General features: G+C 42.7%; 1 protein-coding gene across 2 annotated transcripts; it reads left to right on the forward strand.

Moving 5' to 3' along the window:
* Nucleotides 1-799: 799 nt before the first annotated feature.
* On the forward strand, nt 800-22,735 carry LOC110507785 (protein Smaug homolog 2). Of its 2 annotated transcripts, none has more exons than XM_021588018.2 (13): nt 800-1,532; nt 5,547-6,023; nt 6,200-6,676; nt 6,948-7,178; nt 10,273-10,403; nt 10,705-10,791; nt 11,093-11,372; nt 16,208-16,293; nt 16,610-16,725; nt 16,949-17,150; nt 17,601-17,727; nt 18,911-18,994; nt 19,214-22,735. In XM_021588018.2, the coding sequence occupies exons 2-13, from the start codon at nt 5,828-5,830 to the stop codon at nt 19,240-19,242; spliced, it is 2,046 nt and encodes a 681-aa protein (XP_021443693.2). In that variant the 5' UTR covers nt 800-1,532; nt 5,547-5,827; the 3' UTR covers nt 19,243-22,735. The 2 variants fall into 2 exon arrangements, with proteins under 2 accessions (XP_021443693.2, XP_021443694.2); XM_021588019.2 differs by having other exon boundaries at nt 10,273-10,382.
* Nucleotides 22,736-23,316: the final 581 nt, after the last annotated feature.

A 23,316-nucleotide genomic window follows, 5' to 3' on the forward strand; every position in this document is an offset into this window, starting at 1 on the left:
GAAGGTTTCTAGATCCTTAGCTGACAAGGTAAACGTCTGTCGTTCTACCTCTGAACAAGGCAGTTAACCCACTGTTCCTAGGCCATCACTGTAAACAAAAATGTGTTCTTAACTGACGTGCCTAGTTAAATACAAAAATAACCAAAATATTTAGTGTTGCAACAAGATAAAATAACAAAGTGATATTCTCTTTTCAAATGTGTTTAATGGGTGCAGTCAGAGAAAGCTGAGCATTCTTTGATATTGTGATTAATTCTACATCAGTGTTTTCAGCCTTTATTTCAAGAAACGGCAAATTTGCCAAGGCACTGTCTGTGTCCTCTGTCATTTCTATCTTCATTCCTCAAACGTGAATCTAACAGATCAAATGCAATCAATCCAAATATGTTTGAGACTAAGGAGTTGAATTTGAATGTGCGGGGTGCTTGGTTTGACAGCAGCTATGCATCATATCAAAGAGGAAGAGAAGAAGCGAGAGGGATAATGGGCCCAAAATCTCGCTTCTCCCGCAGGTGGTGTTTTTGTATGGAGGTCATGAGGATGTTGAATTTGGGCAACAAACATTGCATGGATTATTTGCTACGCGTGGCTTATTTGATCGAATAGAAGTTTCGTAATGGTTAGGTTGTTACAACTGTACTGAAATAAGTAGGACACGTAATATGCCGGCAACTTTGAGAAAAAACACTTTATATCGGAGTGCCTGTTGTTCACACGCGTCTGCACTTTCATTGGCTAGAATCGTCCCACCTGATCTTGCCTCCTCCCGACTGCCTTCCATTTTATTTATTTCCATTGTTAGAGTGGCCACTTGAGTATCTGGTCAATATAATGTATACTCTGTGATCATATTGATCAACTTCAGTTTAGTAGTGGTGTGGGTGTTTGCGTTTAATCCACTAGATGGAGGACTTTTCTCTTTGTTTACCCCGCCCAAACGCCATTACGTTGGTCTCCGACGTTGCGTCAAATCTGAATCGAAGTTGGCTAGCTAGATTGAGCCAAGCGTACTTTCCCTATTTCTCTGTGTTCAAATAAACATGTTGTACATAGCTAGACTGTTTTAAATGTTATATTTGAAATAATCAGAAAATCATTATTTTCAAAGCAACCAACGACAACTGTTGGATCGAAATCTTCGTCTCATCCAGCGTTTATAAATGAAGCAATAGCTGCCTGCTACTTTAGCTAACAAGTGACAATTTACAAAGAAGGTAAACAAACCAACCGCTAGAGGTTGGAGAATGGGATGTGGATATAATGTAAGTAATCTGACGTGTTTTTTTCTACATGGACCATGGAGGACCTTTGCAACGCGAGGACTCAAATGTCGTTTTACGAGATGAAAAATAGAGAGACATTCCAACAGCAACGTCGCTACTGAAAAACAGTAACGTTACCATTCCTGAATCCCCCATCAATTTACACGGTGAAGGCCTGGTGCTAGTTTTTTAGCTAGCTGACTGCCCCCCAGCTCATCAAATACACCCTGGTAAAAGCCGTACCCTGGAAACGTCACCGTTGTCACACAGGTTTGTTTTTACGTTTTCTGACCAACTAGCTTAGCTAGCTACACGTATGACCTGGTCAAACGTAGCTAGCAAGCTAACTTGCATAGGTAAGGCTGCGAGTTGACGTTAACTAGCTACGTTTGACATAGTTACTGGCAAACTTGCTACGTCTACCAACAAACTAGCTAACGTAGATGAGTAACGTTAGCTCTGTAGACAGGCCCTTGTTTCTGGACTGTCTTACGCGAACGTTAGCCTAGTTAGAATAACATACCCCTTATATTTGTTAGCTAGTTACTACTAATACAGACCATCCTGGCCAGAATTTAGCTACTAACGTTACGTTCTGTTTTTTAAAACTTGGACAAATATCTATAGGATGCTGGCTGGTCTCAACGCTTATTCGTACGTATTATTCTGTGCGTAAATCCGAGACACTCCATTTAGTATGAAATGTCACGTTTCGTATGGTATGTATTAATTTGTGGATGTCTAACATCCATTTCGTATGATACGTTACGAATTACAATTCGTATATATTTTACGAATTTGCAAAAACGTACAATATCTTATGAATTCTGGTTAGGTGGCTAACGTTAGCTAGGGTTTAGGAGTTAAAGGGTTAAGGTTAGGGGAAGGGTTAGCTAAGTAGTTACAAAGTAGCTAAAAAGTTGTCAGAGAAGAGATTCCAACTTGTAACCTTTGGGTTGCTAGACGTTCTCGTTATACGCCCACCCCACGACAACCACCCTACTTTCGTTTTTACCATAAGTTAACATCTGTCTGGTGTAACCATACCAAACATAACATATTATGGTAGTTTGAGTGCCCGGATTCAAGTTTACTATGTTAAGTCTAGCCTATTAGACCAGGCTAGTTCTATTTATGTAAATGAAACATAACAACTAGGCATTGCAAGTTCTATACCCACAACTTAAGGTGGTCATTGCAGTACTGGGATGGTTGGATGACTGTTTCAGATTTGATTGATCATGCCATGGCCTATTGGCAACCTGTGACACCATTACTTTACCCTGTAACAAGCTCTATTGCAAGTCATCACTTAGTATTTATTGTTCTAAGACTATATAACAGCCATGTAGATTGCAAGGAGATAATGTAGTCTTTGTTTTTTGCTTCAAGTCAAACAAACTCATGCATTGACTGGGCAGTTAAAGCCAACATCTAGGCCTATCAAACATTCACAGATGTTGGCTGAATGGTCAATAGAAATGTGCATGCATACTGCATGGAAGTTCTCTGTGTTGATGCTGAAGTGATGATGCTGGCAATAATGTGCTCTACTTTCACTGCACCATGAAGCTGATTATCCTGCATTATGATTAGCTGGCCTAAATATTAGCATGTTGTACAGAGACCATCTTTACTCTGGCAATTCCACGGTAACAGAGTGACACTAGCTAGGTTTCCATCCAATTGGCAAAAGTTTCATGTGAATATTCTAAAATGAGCATAAAAACTATGCACATTTTACAAGATGTTTCCATCAAATTGACTTGTTGCCGATTTGAAAGCAGTACGTGATGATGATGAGGTAGTGCACATCATTTTACCACAAAAGTTATTTTTTTTTCATGTAAGGAATAAAAAATACAAGATAAATGTGTTTCCATCATATTTTCAACTTTACTGATTATTTTCCTCACAAATTTGTTATGCTTTATATAGCATGTGCCCACTCTGGTATTGGCACGTGCACTCTAGCTAATAGCGCCTTCTGCGAGCTGTTGGCTAGAGCACACGTGTAGCCTAGATCAGGGATGGGCAACTGGTGCGCATGGCCCCCCCTGTTTGTAGGCCTGCAGACCAATTTAAATAATAAAATAAAATTAGTTACTCAGTCGGGGTCTCAACTTACTGTTGGAAGAATAATATAATTCACAAGGTGCAATTTTGAAATTTGGTTGTGCATCAGCAGTCACTCAATTAGCCCGCCCATGTCAACAAAATGTTTTTAGATTGGTAAATTAGTCTAGTGGCTAGCTATCTAAACTTGTAGTAAGCGTTGTCGAAATACCGACCGGGGTAGGGCCCATTAGTTATCATATTAAAAACAGCAAACATTTGCCTCCACCCTATGGCAACATGTTTAGAATTGCAGTGAGTTAGTTGTAAAACTGCTCATTTTTCTCTCCGCCCTAGGGCATAATAAGTAGAATTGCATGACACAAGTTATAAAATTGCTAAACCTTCTTTGTGCTCCATGGCAAAATGTGTAGGATTGCAACAAACTTGCTTTAAAATGTCATCTTTTTCTCTATGCCCCATGGAAAAATGTACAGAATTGCAGGAAATGTACTTTTCAAATTTTTTTTAATCTTCGCGGTCACGAGAGGGCCGCAGTTTCTTTTGATGAAGAATAGTGCATATGCAACATTTGTTAACATAATGACTGTTTGTGCCGTCATTCTATTCGTCAAGTAATTGTGTTTTAGTAACATTTTCTGTTGAAATTGTTAAAGTAGTCATTGTGTATGTTTTGTTTTACTTTGCAATCATTGTTTTTTGTTTGACATACATTTTAAAGTGAACAGTAGCTAGGCTTCCATCCAATTTGTGACAGATTTTCATGTGAATATTATAAATTATGCATAAAAAATATGCACTTTTCCCCACCAGTTTGTTTCCATCAAAACTGACTTGTGGATGAAAGGCTGTGCATGATGACTTAGTGCACATTAGTGCACTCACATTTGCGCAAAAATTCTCATGTACTGAATTTAAAAAAACATAGTGGGGCAAAAAAGTATTTAGTCAGCCACCAATTGTGCAAGTTCTCCCACTTAAAAAGATGAGATGCCTGTAATGTTCATCATAGGTACACTTAAACTATGACAGACAAAATGAGAAAATCACATTGTAGGATTTTTAATAAATTTATTTGCAAATTATGGTGGAAAATAAGTATTTGGTCACCTACAAACAAGCAAGATTTCTGGCTCTCACAGATCTGTAACTTCTTCTTTAAGAGGCTCCTCTGTCCTCCACCCGTTAACTGTATTAATGGCACCTGTTTGAACTTGTTATCAGTATAAAATACACCTGTCCACAACTGTAGACTGCCCTGACTTAAGCCTGTGGTCTATAGTAGTCATGCCACCATGTTAATATTGGTTAGTTCAATTTATTGCATGAACAGCATTTCTGGTATTGGGATTTCATCGTCATGATCAGGGTTCAGTACTAGCATCAAATTCCTAGTTAAATTATACTGAACAAAAATAGAAACGCAACATGCAATTTCTAAGATTTTACTGAGTTACAGTTCATATGAGGAAATCAGTCAATTGAAATACAATTACTAGGCTCTAATATATGGATTTCACATGACTGAATTTAGATGGGCATCTGTTGGTCACAGATACCGTTTAAAAAATGGGCCTCAGGATCTCATTACTGTATTTTTTTTTTAAGCATTATGTTCGTTGTCCGTAGCTAATGCCAGCCTATACCATAACCCCACCGCCACCATGAGGCACTCTGGTCACAATGTTGACAGCAAACCGCTTGCCCACAAGACACCATACATGTGGGCTGCAGTTGTGAGGCTGGTTGGACGTACTGCCAAATTCTCTAAAACAACATTGGAGGTGGCTTATGATAGAGAAATGAACATTAAATTCTCTGGCACCAACAGCTCTGGTAGACATTCCTGCAGTCTGCATGTCAATCAACTTGAGACATCTGTGGCATTGTGTTGTGACAACTGCACATTTTTAGTGGCCTTTCATTGTCCCCAGCACAAGGTGCACCAGTGTAATGATCATGCTGTTTAATCAGATTCTTGATATGCCACACCGGTCAGGTGGGTGGATTATCTTGGCAAAGGACAAATGCTCATTAACAGGAATGTAAACAAATGTGTGCACAATCTGAGAGAAATACTATTTTTGTGAGTATGAACAATTTCTGGGATCTTTTATTTCAGCTCATGAAACATGGGACCAACATTTTACATGTTTATATTTTTGTTCAGTGTATCTTATGTAGTTTTCCTTTCCGTTGATTTGTTAGGATTTGGATGATGCTGATACTGATGCACCTGAGAGAGAACCCTCCTGTCTAAGACACAGCCAGCTGGATTTAACACACCCTCTCCCAGCCCTCCCCTCAGCACCCCCATCTCCTGCATCTGAACCATGTGAGGGCCCCTCTCTCCACTTTGAGGGGATCCCAGGACTGTTGTGTAAAAGCAGCCACTGAGCGGGGCCAGAGTGAACCTGTGTGTGTGCAAGCAGTCTTCCCCCTAACCCCCACCCACATATTCCTGCCCCCCTTCCTGTTGGCAACGCGCCATGATGTTCCGAGACCAGGTGGGCATCCTGACGGACTGGTTCAAGGGCTGGAACGAGTGTGAGCAGACGGTGGCGCTGTTGTCCCTGCTGAAGAGAGCATCTCGTACCCAGGCCCGCTTCCTGCACATCTGCCTGGAGCACTGGCTGGCAGACTGCACTGAGATCCACATCCTGGAGGCTGAGGCCAACAATGCAGGTAGCTAATAACTGCAGATTTCTGAAGAACACATTTGAAACCCTATTGGATTAGTCATATTGTATTACCGGTGTACCCTATCTTATGGTGTAAAAACCATGTAACAAATAGACCTACAACCTGTAAAAATGTATTTTACTTGTAAACAATTGCCCCTCTGTCCTTCACCTCTCCAGACATTGTGAGCCAGTGGCACCTGGAACCCATGGAAAAGGCGGTGTCCCTGCTGCTGTCCCACCTGCCCCTGCTGCAGCCCCGCAACAGCGAGGCCAAGTGTGAGTACATGAAGCTGCTGCAGAAGGTGCTGAGCCACACCATCGAGAGCAGTCTGTTTGTGGAAGAGAGTAGACAGCTGCTGTCCTACGCCCTCATCCACCCGGCCACCACCCTGGACGACCGCACCTCGTTGGCCATGTGGCTCAACCACCTGGAGGAGCACCTCTCCAGCGGCTACCCTGCACCCTCCCGGCCCCCCTCTGGCCCCTACCACCCCCGCCAGGGCTCAGATGAGTGGCCGGGCTCAGCAGAGGTCCTGGACCCTGGCCATGGCTGGCTGGACAAGCCCCCCTCCTCTAGCTCCTCCCCTGCAGGGCAGAACGGACACATGTCTTTCCAGGGTGGGATGCCCTCACCCATAAATAGCAACAATGCAGGTCAGTGGTTCATATCTCCTACCAAGACAGACTGAGGGAGAGCAAGGACGTGTTGTTGGGGTGAATAGGAATATGCTAAACATAACCGAGATACAATACAACTTTTTCTTCATGTGGTTATGTAATCATGCTATTAATCAACTATTTAGTCTGTGATCTTTGTAATGATTGTCACATCTAAAGAATCTCTCTGTTTAGGCCTAGCCTTCATTAAAGGGATGGTTTACTGTGATTGTCTCTAACATCCTGACCCTACTGTGTCCCCTGCCAGGCATGGGTCAGATGGGCCAGCCCAGTCCTCTGAAGAGGTCCTCGTCCCTAATCCCTTCCAATTCCCAGGTCTGTGGCGCAGATTGGCTGAGCCAGGATGACCTGGGGGGGCGACAGGCCTTTGACCATGCCCCCCTGTCCCCCCAGAGTAGTGTGGCATCCTCAGGCAGCGAGCAGACTGAGGACCAGGGCTCCAGAAACACCTTCCAGGAGGATGGCAGTGGCATGAAAGGTCAGGTCAACCATAATACGCCAGGGGTTCAAAGCCAACAACAGGCCAGGGTCGGTCACATTGCCAGAGTGAAATACCAACAACAAAAGCCATGACATGCCAATGGCTACTGCACTTGGCGATGGTTGAATTGCCCAGTCAGTGGGATGTTATTTTTTTGGTCTCCCCTCGTGTTTCAGTTTTTTTTGTTTGCGTGTGCTCCAGATGTCCATGAAAATGAATTAGGACAGCGTTCTCCAACTAATACATCTAAAGTGTTTATGTTGACATGCACTGCACGGATACGTCAAGCATTCCAGAGCAGTATCTATTTAAGTGATAATACCTGAGAAGCCAGTGTTTGGAGGATATATTGGCACAGGTGTTGTTAGTCTCCAAACACCGGCTTTGAGGGCATTATCACTTTTATACAACGTGTTACCAACATATTCAAATAATGAGTGACATATTTTCATGAAAAACATTATTTAGATTCATTTATTCATACTATTTCATCCTTCCACAATATATAGTCCCGACACAAATCTATGGTTGCTGAAGACGCGACCCAGTCATTGTCTTTTTGTTCTGTATCAATGGACGCGACCCAGTCGTTCGTTCTAAATGTTCCATTGCCATACGGGCTGGCAACGTATTTATCCCTTGCTTGCTAGCTAGCCAACTACGGCTAACATAGTCAGCCAGAATAACAGCAAAGTATTTGCATTTGTTTAAGCTGTTTAATAGTGCCATTTATTTGGATATACAGTGCCTTGCGGAAGTATTCGGCCCCCTTGAACTTTGCAACCTTTTGCCACATTTCAGGCTTCAAACATAAAGATATAAAACTGTATTTTTTTGTGAAGAATCAACAACAAGTGGGACACAATCATGAAGTGGAACGACATTTATTGGATATTTCAAACTTTTTTAACAAATCAAAAACTGAAAAATTGGGCGTGCAAAATTATTCAGCCCCCTTAAGTTAATACTTTGTAGCGCCACCTTTTGCTGCGATTACAGCTGTAAGTCGCTTGGGGTATGTCTCTATCAGTTTTGCACATCGAGAGACTGACATTTTTTCCCATTCCTCCTTGCAAAACAGCTCGAGCTCAGTGAGGTTGGATGGAGAGCATTTGTGAACAGCAGTTTTCAGTTCTTTCCACAGATTCTCGATTGGATTCAGGTCTGGACTTTGACTTTGCCATTCTAACACCTGGATATGTTTATTTTTGAACCATTCCATTGTAGATTTTGCTTTATGTTTTGGATCATTGTCTTGTTGGAAGACAAATCTCCGTCCCAGTCTCAGGTCTTTTGCAGACTCCATCAAGGTTTCTTCCAGAATGGTCCTGTATTTGGCTCCATCCATCTTCCCATCAATTTTAACCATCTTCCCTGTCCCTGCTGAAGAAAAGCAGGCCCAAACCATGATGCTGCCACCACCATGTTTGACAGTGGGGATGGTGTGTTCAGAGTGATGAGCAGTGTTGCTTTTACGCCAAACATAACGTTTTGCATTGTTGCCAAAAAGTTAAATTTTGGTTTCATCTGACCAGAGCACCTTCTTCCACATGTTTGGTGTGTCTTCCAGGTGGCTTGTGGCAAACTTTAAACAACACTTTTTATGGATATCTTTAAGAAATGGCTTTCTTCTTGCCACTCTTCCATAAAGGCCAGATTTGTGCAATATACGACTGATTGTTGTCCTATGGACAGAGTCTCCCACCTCAGCTGTAGATCTCTGCAGTTCATCCAGAGTGATCATGGGCCTCTTGGCTGCATCTCTGATCAGTCTTCTCCTTGTATGAGCTGAAAGTTTAGAGGGACGGCCAGGTCTTGGTAGATTTGCAGTGGTCTGATACTCCTTCCATTTCAATATTATCGCTTGCACAGTGCTCCTTGGGATGTTTAAAGCTTGGGAAATCTTTTTGTATCCAAATCCGGCTTTAAACTTCTTCACAACAGTATCTCGGACCTGCCTGGTGTGTTCCTTGTTCTTCATGATGCTCTCTGCGCTTTTAACGGACCTCTGAGACTATCACAGTGCAGGTGCATTTATACGGAGACTTGATTACACACAGGTGGATTGTATTTATCATCATTAGTCATTTAGGTCAACATTGGATCATTCAGAGATCCTCACTGAACTTCTGGAGAGAGTTTGCTGCACTGAAAGTAAAGGGGCTGAATAATTTTGCACGCCCAATTTTTCAGTTTTTGATTTGTTCAAAACGTTTGAAATATCCAATAAATGTCGTTCCACTTCATGATTGTGTCCCACTTGTTGTTGATTCTTCACAAAAAAATACAGTTTTATATCTTTATGTTTGAAGCCTGAAATGTGCCAAAAGGTCGCAAAGTTCAAGGGGGCCGAATACTTTCGCAGGGCACTGTATCCATAACAATGAGCTAATGAGGCACAATTTCACCTGGCATAGAAAATGTGCTTACTCATCAGGACACTGTTCAGAGGAGCTAGCTAACAACGCAGCTACAGTAACACAATCACTTCAAGCTGAAGCTGAAAAGACTGCAAATTAGCTGCGTTTTGTTTTACCTTTTTTCAATTGACATTCTTTTGTATATATCCATAAAAATGATGCCAGCTAATTCACCATTTCGACTGGCTGAGAAACTCTGCCTGTCTGTCTCGTCGACTCCCGACTCGTTCATTAGTATGGGACAACAGGAGATTCAATTTGAATATTGAAACAATGTCGTAAATGTCGGAGAGACAGACAGCAATGTTTATACAAATCTCCGCTGTGGAAAACTACGTTAGTCTTAAAGAAATGTGAGATAAGGTCTTGATACTTTTTATAGTGGAGATCAAGTTTCTAAGTTGCCTGGCTGGGCTGATGACACATTGGATTAGTCAGGTGGAACAGAGTAAATAGGCATTTTGATGTCATAGATTTTAGCCGGTGGCAACTTGTGGAATAGACACTGCCTGGAATGCTGTTTTAACCAATCAGCATTCAGGATTAGACCCACCTGTTGTATAATATTCGTTAGAGTTCTATCTTTCTCATTGTTCATGGACTAGAGTTACAAGGACTCAGCAGGAGAAGAATAACTTCTGAGCATGTTGTTTTTGTACTTTCTGTTTCAGATGTGCCCATGTGGCTGAAGAGCCTCCGTCTTCATAAGTACGCAGCACTTTTCTCCCAGATGACTTATGAGGAGATGATGATTCTGACAGAGCACCACCTGGAGTCACAGGTTTGTCATCGTTTGTCACAGGTTGGTCAGCTTCTCTCGTTAGTCCTCTCTTTCCCCTGCCCTCCTCATCAGTGTTGAATAGATACGGCCCACTTTTTGTCCAGCATAGTGATACCTCAATGAGCCATGAAATTAATCATCGCTGCATAGAGTTATACAGTTATACACAGCCTCCCCAGCACAGATAAACGTCTTGGCTCTGCTCCATAGCTTTAATGAAACAGATGGTGATCAGAAGTGTTATTTAGTAACTGGATATCTGGATGTCCATGTTTCTGTGAGCAATGATTCCTCCTTTTGTTAACTCTTTGTCGTCTTCCAGAATGTGACCAAAGGTGCGCGGCACAAGATAGCCCTGAGTGTCCAGAAGCTACGGGAGAGGCCAAGCGTTCTCAAGTCTTTAGAGAAGGTTAATCACATACTGTCATCACTATTTTTTTAAAAGCAGTTCAGATTCACTTTTATCTCATGATAGGCATGCTGTTCTGAACAACTTAACTGTTAGTTTCCATTTGGATCCCTGTGGCTTATATGGAGAAATCCAATTAAATGTGAATGAACATATCCACTATAATTATCACCAATATTTTAGATATGATACGACTCACATTTTCTTTCAATTAAAAGTTAACCAGCAAGTTCCGTGAACATTTCCTGTCACACTTCAAGACCGCTTTGCTAATAAGATAATGCTATGATTGATCCAACAGGATATATTGGAGGGGGGCAACCTGCGTAACGCCCTACAGGAACTACAGCAGATTATCACCACCCCTATCAAGGTCTACAGCTACAGCCCTCCCAATGTTTCCCACAGAGATATGGAGGGGAGTGGATCCCCCTCAGACCACACCAACCCTGGGGAGGACAAGGACCTGGCCCAGGAGGGCTTCCAGCCCCACAACCCCCCTCCCTGCGACGGAGAGTCCTCAGCCACACCCATCTCAGACGGCGACATTGCTGGGCAGTTCACGCGTGTCATGGGTAAAGGTAAGAGAGGAAAAAGGCTTTTACAGGGCTGAGTACGTGGACAGTCATGGCCAAAAGTTTTGAGAATGACACATATTCATTTCCACAAAGTTTGCTGCTTCAGTGTCTTTTGTCAGATGTTACTATGGAATACTGAAGTATAATTACAAGCATTTCACAAGTGTCAAAGGCTTTTATTGAGAATTACATGAAGAGGATGCAAAGAGTCAATATTTGCAGTGTTGACCCTTCTTTTTCAAGACCTCTGCAATCCACCCCGGCATGCTGTCAATTAACTTCTGGGCCACATCCTGACTGATGGCAGCCCATTCTTGCATAATCGATGCTTGGAGTTTGTCAGAATTTGTGGGTTTTTGTTTTTCCACCCGCCTCTTGAGAATTGACCACAAGTTCTCAATGGGATTAAGGTCTGGGGAGTTTCCTGGCCATGGACCCAAAATATCGATGTTTTGTTCCCCGAGCCACTTAGTTATCACATTTGCCTTATGGCAAGGTGCTCCATCATGCTGGAAAAGGCATTGTTCGTCACCAAACTTCCTGGATGGTTGGGAGAAGTTGCTCTCGGAGTATGTGTTGGTACCATTCTTTATTCATGGCTGTGTTCTTAGGCAAAATTGTGAGTGAGCCCACTCCCTTGGCTGAGAAGCAACCTCACACATGAATGATCTCAGGATGCTTTACTGTTGGCATGACACAGGACTGATGGTAGTGCTCACCTTGTCTTCTCCGGACAAGCATTTTTCCGGCTACCCCAAACAATCGGAAAGGGGATTCATCAGAGAAAATTACTTTACCCCAGTCCTCAGTAGTCCAATCCCTATACCTTTTGCAGAATATCAGTCTGTCCCTGATGTTTTTCCTGGAGAGAAGTGCATTCTTTGCTGCCATTCTTGACACTAGGCCATCCTCCAAAAGTCTTCGCCTCACTGTGCCTGCAGATGCACTCACACCTGCCTGCTGCCACTCCTGAGCATGCTCTGGTGGTGATGGTGGTGCCCCGATCCCGCAGCTGAATCAAATTTAGGAGACGGTCCTGGCGCTTGCTGGACTTTCTTGGGTGCCCTGAAGCCTTCACAACAATTGAACCGCTCTCCTTGAAGTTCTTGATGATCTGATAAATGGTTGATTTAGGTGCAATCTTACTGGCAGCAATATCCTTGCCTGTGAAGCCCTTTTTGTTCAAAGCAATGATGACAGCATGTGTTTCCTTGCAGATAACCATGGTTGACAGAGGAAGAATAATGATTCCAAGCACCACCCTCCTTTTGAAGCTTCCATTCTGTTATTCGAACTCAATCAGCATGACAGAGTGATCTCCAGCCCTGGCCTCGTCAACACTCACACCTGTGTTAACGAGAGAATCACTGACATAATGTGTGGCAGGGCTGAAATGCAGTGGAAATGTTTTGGGGGATTCAGTTAATTTGCATGGCAAAGAGGGACTTTGCAATGAATTGCAATTAATCTGATCACTCATAACATTCTGGAGTATATGCAAATTGCCATCATACAAACTGAGGCAGCAGACTTTGTGAAAATTAATATTTGTGTCATTCTCAAATCTTTTCCCACGACTGTACAGTGCATTCAGAAAGTATTCAGACCCCTTGACTGTTCCACATTTTGTTACGTTACATCCTTATTCTAAAATTGATTAAATAAAAATGTTCCTCATCAATCTACACACAATAGCCCAAAGCGAAAATAGGTTTTATACGTTTTAGCAACTATATTAAAAATAAAGAAACATACACCTTATTTATATAAGTATTCAGACCCTTTGTTATGAGACTCGAAGTTGAGCTCAGGTGCATCCTGTTGCCATTGATCTTCCTTGAGATGTTTCTACAGCTTGATTGGAGTCGACCTATGGTAAATTGAATTGATTGAACATGATTTGGAAAGGCACACACCTGTCTATATAAGGTCCCACAGTTGAGAGTGCAGTCAGAGCAAAAGCTAAGCCATGAAGTTGGAGGAATTGTCCATAGAGCTCTGAGACAGGATTGTTTTGAGGGACAGATCTGGAGAAGGCTTCCAAAAAATGTCTGCAGCATTAACGGTCCACAAGAACACATTGGCTTCCATCATTCTTAAATGGAAGAAGTATAGAACAACCAACCTAGAGCTGGCAGCCTGGCCAAACTGAGCAATTGGGAGAGAAGGGCCTTGGTCAGGGAGGTGACCAAGAACCTGATGGTCAGTCTGACAGAGCTCCTCTGTGGAGATGGGAGAAATTTCCAAAAGGACAACCATCTCTGCACCACTCCACCAATCAGGCCTTTATGGTAGAGTGGCCATACGGAAGACACTCCTCAGTAAAAGGCACATGACAGCCTGCTTTGAGTTTGCGAAAGGCACCTAAAAGACTCTGACCATGACAAACAAGATTCTCTGGTCTGATGAAACCAAGATTGAACTCTTTGTCCTGAATGCCACGTGTCACATCTGGAGGAAACCAGGCACAATCCCAATGGTGAAGCATGGTGGTGGCAGCATCATGCTGTGGGGATGTTTTTCAGCGGCAGCGACTGGGAGTCTAGTCAGGATTGAGGGGGGAAAAGGAACGGTGCAAAGTACAGAGATCCTTGATGAAAACTTGCTCCAGAGCGCTCAAGACCTCATACTGGGGGCGAAGGTTCACCTTCCAACAGGACAACAACCCTAAGCACACAGCCAAGACAACGCAGGAGTGGCTTCGGGACAAGTCTCTGAATGTCGTTGAGTGGCCCAGCCAGAGCCCGGACTCGAACATCTCTGGAGAAAATAGCTTTGCAGCGACGCTTCCCATCCAACCTGACAGAGCTTGAGAGCATCTGCAGAGAAGAATGGAAGAAACTCCCCAAATACAAGTGTGCCAAGCTTGTAGAGTCATACCCAAGAAGACTCGAGGCTGTAATCGCTGCCAAAGGTGCTTCAACAAAGTACTCAGGAAAGGGTCTGACTACTTACAGTTGAAGTCGGAAGTTTACATACACCTTGGCCAAATACATTTAAACTCAGTTTTTCAGAATTCCTGACATTTAATCCTAGTAAAAATTCCTTGTCTTAGGTCAGCTAGGAACACCACTTTATTTTAAGAATGTGAAATGTCAGAATAATAGTAGAGAGAATTATTTCAGCTTTCATTTCTTTCATCACATTCCCAGTCGGTCAGAAGTTTACATACGCTCAATTAGTATTTGGTAGCATTGCCTTTAAGTTGTTTAACTTTGATCAAATGTTTCGGGTAGCATTCCACAAGCTTCCCACAATAAGTTGGGTGAATTTTGGCCCATTCCTCCTGACAAGAGCTGGTGTAACAGAGTCAGGTTTGTAGGGCTCCTTGCTCGCACATGCTTTTTCAGTTCTGCCCACAAATCTTCTATAGGATTGAGGTCAGGGCTTTGTGATGGCCACCCCAATACCTTGACTTTGTTGTCCTTAAGCCATTTTGCCATAACTTTGTGAGTATGCTTGGGATCATTGTCCATTTGGAAGACCTATTTGCGACCAAGCTTTAACTTCCTGAGTCATGTCTTGAGGTGTTTCTTCAACAAATCCACATATTTTCTTTCCTCGTGATGCCATCTATTTTTTGATGTGTACCAGTCCCTCCTGGAGCAAAGCACTCCCACAACATGATGCTTTCACCCCTGTGCTTCACGGTTGGGAGGGTGTTCCTCGGCTTGCAAGTCTCCCCCTTTTCCTCCAAACATAACGATGGTCATTAATGCCAAACAGTTCCATTTTTGTTTCATCAGACCAGAGGACATTTCTCTAAAAAGTACAATCTTTGTCCCCATGTGCAGTTTCAAACCGTAGTCTGGCTTTTTTATGGCGGTTTTGGAGCAGTGGCTTCTTCCTTGCTGAGCGGCCTTTCAGGTTCTGTCGGATATAGATACTTTTGTACCGGTTCCCTCCAGCATCGTCACAAGGTCCTTTGCTGTTGCTCTGGGATTGATGTGCATTTTTCGCACCAACGTACGTTCATCTCTAGGAGACAGAACGCGTCTCCTTCCTGAGCGGTGTGATAGCTGTGTGGTCCCATGGTGTTTATACTTGCCTACTATTGTTTGTACAGATGATCGTGGTACCTTCAGGCGTTTGGAAATTGCTCCCAAGGATGAACCAGACTTGTGGAGGTCTACAATGTTTTTTCTGAGGTCTTGGCTGATTTCTTTTGATTTTCCCATGATGTCAAGCAAAGAGGCACTGAGTTTGATGGTAGGCCTTGAAATGCATCCACAGGTTCACCTCCAATTGTCTCAAATGATGTCGATTAGCCTATCAGAAGCTTCTAAAGCCATGACATCCTTTTCTGGAATTTTCCAAGCTGTTTAAAGGCACAGTCAACTTAGTGTATGTAAACTTCTGACCCACTGGAATTGTGATAGTGAAATAATCTGTCTGTAAACAATTGTTTGAAAAATGACTTGTCATGCACAAAGTAGATGTCCTAATCGAAACTATAGTTCGTTAACAATACATTTGTGGAGTGGTTGGAAAAACTTCCTACTTCAACTGTATGTAAAGGTAATATTTTTTTGTGGGAGGGTGTGTGTCTTCGTAATTTCTAAGCTTTTCTAAGATTTCTAAGCCTGTTTTTGCTTTGTCATTATGGGGTATTTTGTTTAGATTGAGGGGGAAAAAACATTTTAGAATAAGGCTGTAACGTAACAAAATGTGGAAAAAGTCAAGGAGTCTGAATACTTTCCGAATGCACTGTATATCGTGCATTTGGACAAATGTTGCTCTTGGTTGTTGTGGATGTGAGATGTGTGTTTTGTTTGGAATTAGTTTTGGAGGGTTTGTGTGTGTTGGTATTGTGTGAACCTCCTGTCCATGTGTTGCAGTGTGCACTCAGCTACTGGTGTCCAGGCCGGACGAGGAGAATATCAGCTGTTACCTGCAGCTCATTGAGAAATGTCTGACACATGAGGTGAGACTGCGCAAAACCACATCTATAAAATAAATACATTTAAACTTTGTCACATTCAGCCAGCTGGTAGTTTAAAATGTGACAAGGCTGCAAACAACGTGTAACAACACGTAATGCTACTCTCAACGGTATGTTGTAAAGATAACTTTCACTGCACTAAGAAAGTAATGGAATGGGTTTTGTGTTTTTTGCTGCTATGTCCTCTCTCTACCGCTCACTCTCTTACCTCTCCCTCTTTTACCTCACTCTCGCTCACCCTCTCTCTATCACTATCTCTGTCTGTCTCTTACCGTTTTCTCTTGTCTCTGTCTCTCAGGCTTTCACAGAGACTCAGAGGAAGAGGCTGGTCTCCTGGAAGCAGCAGGTTCTCAAGCTGCTCCGCTTGTTCCCAAGGAAAGCCATGCTGGACATGCCTGTGTACCGACAGAAAGGGTAAGACCACTGAACTTATCTTCTCCTTTTAATCTATCACTCTCCTGTCATGGCAGCTGAGTTTTTGTGCCATGCTCTCTCTGCTACTTTAGTATGCAGTTTGTCCAGGTTCTCTCTCTCTCTGCTACTTTAGTATGCAGTTTGTCCAGGTTCTCTCTCTGCCTCCTCTAGCTGGATTTCCCCCAGGGCTCTGTCTTATGACTTTTCTCTCTGCCTCCTCTAGCTGGGCATATGGTTCCAACTCCCTCCCCACAGCAGGCTCTGTGAGTGCTGGGGGTCTGGCACGTAGGGGGCAGAGGGCATTCCAGATGCCCCCTCGTGGCCTCCCTGCCGGGCGCATGGGGCTCCTGAGTCCAGGTGGCATTGGGGTTGCCTCCCCACGCCACACCCTCACCAGCCCCACACTGCCAGGCCAGGGCAGACAGGTCAGTCATAGGATGGGATCATATGTCATATAGCCTGTTGGCATGGGATACACCCACTGAACTTCATTTATAGGAAAGTCAGATTCATTCACAAGATAAATTATTTTCTAAGAAGTATTTTTCATTGAGGGCTACAGCTAGTTAGCCAACATTAGATTTAACATTATTCTATTGATCTACACGTTATTATACCCACAGGGTGATGAACTTTCCTTAGACAACATTTGTTTTGACAGATTAACAAGTGCAACCACAGAAAGTGCTGACAGTTTAATCAATGCAATACCCAGGGAAACACTTGGGTTAGGCACTGCATTTTGATATGCATTGGTTCATTATCATAGCTGGAAGAGTCTCTTTGTAGTCATCGTGCTGGGAAGACTAACACGGTGTAGAACATATAGGATGAGTGGCATGTTTGTGTTGAGAGATGTTCTGTTGTCCCTGTAGAACCTGTGGTTTGCCAACCCTGGGGGCAGCAACAGCATGCCAAGCCAGAGTCGCAGCTCCGTGCAACGAACCCACTCACTCCCTGTCCACACCTCCCCGCAAACCATGCTCCTGTTCCAGCAGCACGGTAGGATCCTATAGCACCCCCTTCCCAAACATTACCACAACCTCTTCTAAACATCATATACAATGTCTTACACATACCATCCACACCTTGCTTCAATCTCTATTCCTACTGTCTTTTTACACATACTAGTCACACCTTGCTTCAATCTCTATTCCCACTGTCTTTTACACATACTAGTCACACCTTGCTTCAATCTCTATTCCTACTGTCTTTTACACATACTAGTCACACCTTGCTTCAATCTCTATTCCCACTGTCTTTTTACACATACTAGTCACACCTTGCTTCAATCTCTATTCCCACTGTCTTTTACACATACTAGTCACACCTTGCTTCAATCTCTATTCCCACTGTCTTTTACACATACTAGTCACACCTTGCTTCAATCTCTATTCCCACTGTCTTTTTACACATACTAGTCACACCTTGCTTCAATCTCTATTCCTACTGTCTTTTACACATACTAGTCACACCTTGCTTCAATCTCTATTCCCACTGTCTTTTTACACATACTAGTTACACCTTGCTTCAATCTCTATTCCCACTGTCTTTTTACACATACTAGTTACACCTTGCTTCAATCTCTATTCCCATTGTCTTTTACACATACTAGTCACACCTTGCTTCAATCTCTATTCCCACTGTCTTTTTACACATACTAGTTACACCTTGCTTCAATCTCTATTCCTACTGTCTTTTACACATACTAGTCACACCTTGCTTCAATCTCTATTCCCACTGTCTTTTACACATACTAGTCACACCTTGCTTCAATCTCTATTCCCACTGTCTTTTTACACATACTAGTCACACCTTGCTTCAATCTCTATTCCCACTGTCTTTTTACACATACTAGTCACACCTTGCTTCAATCTCTATTCCCATTGTCTTTTTACACATACACATGCATGTGTCACTACAACCTTCATTCACATTTCCTTTTATATCCCAGCGATATCTCCTTCCAAACCCAATCATACATGGTCTTTATGCATTTCACCCACACAGCCTTCTAAACCCAATTTTACGGCAGCTTACACATCCCACACACATCGCCCTACAAACCGCATTCACACGGCTCCATATCTAATGCATCTGTCAGTTAAAAAAAAAAGTGATTTATGGTCCAGATATAGTACACACACAAGCGGGGTAACTGAGTGACCTGTGTCTCGTCTCCCAGAATGCCAAGTTCCAGGTGCAGACCTGGAGATCAACCCCACGCTGGAGTCACTGTGCCTCAGTATGACAGAGCATGCCTTAGGAGGTGAGTCGAAACACACGTCTTACACTCCCACATCCAACTTCCTGGAAGTGTTATGACACTGATATTTAAAACCACATTTAGGTTCATTGGAATTTTCTGATCTTGTTGAATAGTTTGTATTTGGCAGAGAGTGAAATAAAGTTACGATATGAAATCAAAATGAAAAAATAATACATTTTGTATCTATTCTAAATTTCTTCCCAATCCTCCTTCCTGTAGATGGAATTGACCGAACATCAACAATTTGAAAATAAAAGCAGTGAAAAGAAGAAACCAAACCGACACTTCACTTCAACTGAGGCCTGTTCAGTTTCTCTTGCCCAGCACAAAAATATATGCTTAAAAAACAAAGCAAAATGGTCACTACAAAACGACAACTGTATATGTTCTCTGATATTTTTCTACTTTATTATACTTAAGTAAGTTTATTATAAATGGAATACAGATGACTATTATATTACAGGAGGGAGAAGAGGTTACTTGTGCAACATGCTCAATGTCTTCTGCAGGACTGTGACATTAAAACGAGCAGAATGAGGCTCAGATTGTTGAGCTTTGAGAGGAAAATGGAGGATTGGTGCTGTCTTAAGGGTGTTCTATATTACAGGTTTCTCCCCTTTTCCTCCCAGAAACACGCAGAGCCACGCCTCTCACCCCCAGATACTGTAACTGTACCACCAGGGTCTCCCGACCAGGAGTAAGGCACTTGGCCTCCCACACACTCTGTGGAATTGGGAACTAGAACAGTGATTAATCACACACGACCAGCCTGTAGCGCTGTTCTGATTCTAAAACACAACTACAGCTGTCTACACAACCACCCTACCCAGCTACAGCCAGAGCTAGTTAGGCCCTATACGTAGAGACACCCAACACCCTGGCTCATTCCCCTCACGTACCCAGCATGGGTTTACCCCCAACATGGGTATTACTGGCTCTGACACCTCTCCACCTCTACTAGGCCAAAGAGAAGGGCTCTGTGTGAATCCCTATGTTAGAATGATTTTTGGAGTGGCCAATGTGACAGTATACATGGTAATTGTTTGAAGGTAACGTGTCGGCTGGAACTTGTCTGCATTGATATTTTGTTCCCTACTACAAAAATGATGATGCATCTCATTTGCAAGTTAAGCGCCGAGGCAAACCCCACAGGGTTGAATAAGGGCTGATGAGGTTTGTTCTATGTGGGGCCTGAGTGAGAAATTGCATTGGTAAAGAAAATGGAGAAAAAAAACAATTCCAAGAGGGGAGCTGTTGGTGCATCTGTTTTCAAGTAGTTATCTCACTATGTTATGCTGTGTGAGGAACCTTAATGAATTCCGTTTCTACCCTGAGGTCCCATTTATGATTGGCTCTGAAAAATGCAAAGGAAGCGCTGTCTCTGCCTCTCAGAATGAACCAGTACCCACCCCCTCACCCTGCCCTCTCCTCAACATGGCCAGTGTAGAGATTTGATGAATCATAATTTTTAAGTAGCCAGAATAGATTTGACCCTACGCTTACATATAGTTTAAGATGACAGATTAAGACATCTATGGCTCGGAAAACGTACCTCAATCCAGGGATGAGAAATGCGTTTGTACTCCGAATTGGCTCATTATCTCAAATGTTACATCTAGAATATTGAACGACTGCTAGTTTTTAAGTAAACTGCCGTTTTCGCCCTCAGTAGCCACAACAGCCATTATGGACTGGCATGTCACGTTGAACAACAATGGAGCTGATTGGCTGACACTGCCATTCCAAACTGGCTGCTGTGGCTTCTGCTACCTACCACAAGGATGAAACTAGCAGTCGTTCAATATTCCCGGTGTAACAGTTGGGATAATGGGACAATTCGGTGTACAACGCATTTCTCATCCCTGGTTTGAGGTACGTTTTCCAAGCAACATCTCACACCGGCTCCGCGGTGTCTTAATCTAAACAGGAAGCCTGTCCGACCCCGGTGCAACTGTAAGAAAGCGTAGGGTGGGAATCTATTCTGGCTAACCTTTTAAGGTGCTTGAAATATGTCCTGTTTGGATCTCTTTGTGTTCCAATTGTAAAACCCTAACATTTATTTTGTGGTATCAGTGTTGAATCAGAAACTCCTATACAACCTCTGTCTTTGAATGTGGCAGAGCGGAGGTGCATGTATGTATATGGTCTTAACGTTTGGATCACCTTTTGGTTGCATCACGTGGCAGGGATATCCATTCGCATTTTATTTCTGCAGAGCCATGGCTGGTCTATTTGTTTAGTAAACATGGTTATTTACAAGCTTGACTTTTCCACTTTTTTTTTACTACCCTCCCTTAATATTTATAACTTGTCCTTTTTTCCTATAATTGCATGTTTTCCCCCACACTAATTGAACGATTGTTGTAGATATTGAGAGAGGGCAGTGTTGCAGTCACAGTAGTGCTCAATGTCTACAAATCCTCCAGAGAGCAGAGATGATGGGACTGTTCAATGTTGATACCTCCTAATAGCACTGTTTACCTCCCTCTGGGAGTGCCCATTTCATGTTCTGTGATGTGTAATGATGGGTCTGAAAATGACTGTTGGCACTTCAGTGCTCATTAATATACTGTCTCCTCAATATGTAAGGCCTAAAGCGCGTAGCTAAGCCTTCTAACACGTGAGCTAGCTGGGTAGAGAATGACAGATGCCTTTTACCCCCTCAGCTGCTTATCTACTTGCTGTAATCATCATTCTCACTAGACTAGATACTAGTGTCTAGTGAGTGAGACCCGTATGAGGGTATGTTGTTGTACCCTCTGCTCTGTGCTCCTGAAGTTTTTGAATGACGAGAAGACTGATATTGCCTGGCCTTGTTTGAACTGTCAGATGCAGCAGGCTGATAGACCGTTGATATCACCTGAATTGCACAGTGACAGCTTCCTCTCTCTCTCTGATTGGCTATTGAGCCAGAGTAGTGTCCTAGTCGTCATGGTTTTCCTCTGAGCTGGCTCTTGGATAGATCTGACTTTATGAATAGATTCATGCTCACTAAGAGAGTCGAATGGTTTAAAAAAATGTTCACAAATTTCAGATTCAGATAGGCAACCAATGATCTCAATCTAAGCTATTAAACTGATAATACATTCATACTAGCATGACATGTAATATGGCTCAGGTTGTAATTTCTCTCAATGCATACAATGGCACCCGAAGTAAGTCCTCCATTTAGGAGGTAGCCAGTCCACTTGTAGAAAAGGCTTAGTTCTTTAGGCCAGGCTAAATTGAGTCTGTTCATGCCAGGGGTTTAGGATGCAGAGAGGGATGAAATGGCCAATCTGAGCCATAATATGTGAGTTTGAGTCTAGCCTAACACTAACAACTGGCCAAGAAATATGTTTACCCCCATGTTTACATTCCAGTGAAATGGGTTAGAAAGTGCACTTCATGAGTCTGGCTTTATTTTCACATGCCACGCAGAATTATGAGGTACATAGCCAGCCTGTCATACATGAGACTCCTTCTCTCCAGTGGTCTGTCAGACGTGGTCAATGTCCCTGCCTGGCATAATAAATAAGCAGTACGTTGTAGGCTTTTTTTTTTTTTGCATCTCTGTCTTGTACAATTTATATTTAATTCGGACTCCCCAAACATTTTTCTAATGTTTTATGAATGAACATTTTGCATCCCATGCTTACACACTCTACTTTTTTACTGTCACACATTGTTTGAATAATCTGAAATAGAGCATTGATCAGATAGACAGTCCAAATAAAGGAGTTACATTTTTTTGCTACGTGACTCATGTTTGTGGTATCATCAGTGTTTTCTTTTATTCACAGTATTGTGTGTGTGTATTTATTTATTACATACACAGTTGAAGTCGGAAGTTTACATACACTTAGGTCAGAGTCATTAAAATTCAATTTTCAACCACTCCACAAATTTCTTAAACTATATCAATGGAAATTAGCCAAGACCTCAGGAAAAAAAAGGAGACCACAAGTCTGGTTCATCCTTGAGAGCAATTTCCAAATGCCTAAAGGTACCATATTCATCTGTACAAACAATAGTTTGCAAGTATAAACACCATGGGACCACGCAGCCATCATACCGCTCAGGAAGGAGACGCGTTCTGTCCTGAAGATGAATGTAAAAAAAAAGTGCAAATAAATCACAGAACAACAGCAGAGGATCTTGTGAAGATGCTGGAGGAAGCAGGTACAAAAGTATCTATATCCACAGTAAAACGAGTCCTATATTGACAACCTGAGAGGCCGCACAGCAAGGAAGAAGCCACTGCTCCAAAACCGCCATAAAAAAGCCAGACTACGGTTTGAAACTGCACATGGGGACGAAGATTGTACTTTTTGGAGAAATGT

This window comes from Oncorhynchus mykiss, chromosome 27 (genome assembly GCF_013265735.2).
Source record: "Oncorhynchus mykiss isolate Arlee chromosome 27, USDA_OmykA_1.1, whole genome shotgun sequence".
NCBI lineage: Eukaryota > Metazoa > Chordata > Actinopteri > Salmoniformes > Salmonidae > Oncorhynchus > Oncorhynchus mykiss.

Coding starts and splice junctions, on each gene's coding strand:
- LOC110507785 (XM_021588018.2), top strand. CDS start 5,828: ATGATGTTCCGAGACCAGGTGGGCATCCTGACGGACTGGTTCAAGGGC. Junction 6,024..6,199: donor GGCTGAGGCCAACAATGCAG/GTAGCTAATAAC, acceptor TCACCTCTCCAG/ACATTGTGAGCCAGTGGCAC. Junction 17,728..18,910: donor GCTCCTGTTCCAGCAGCACG/GTAGGATCCTAT, acceptor CTCGTCTCCCAG/AATGCCAAGTTCCAGGTGCA.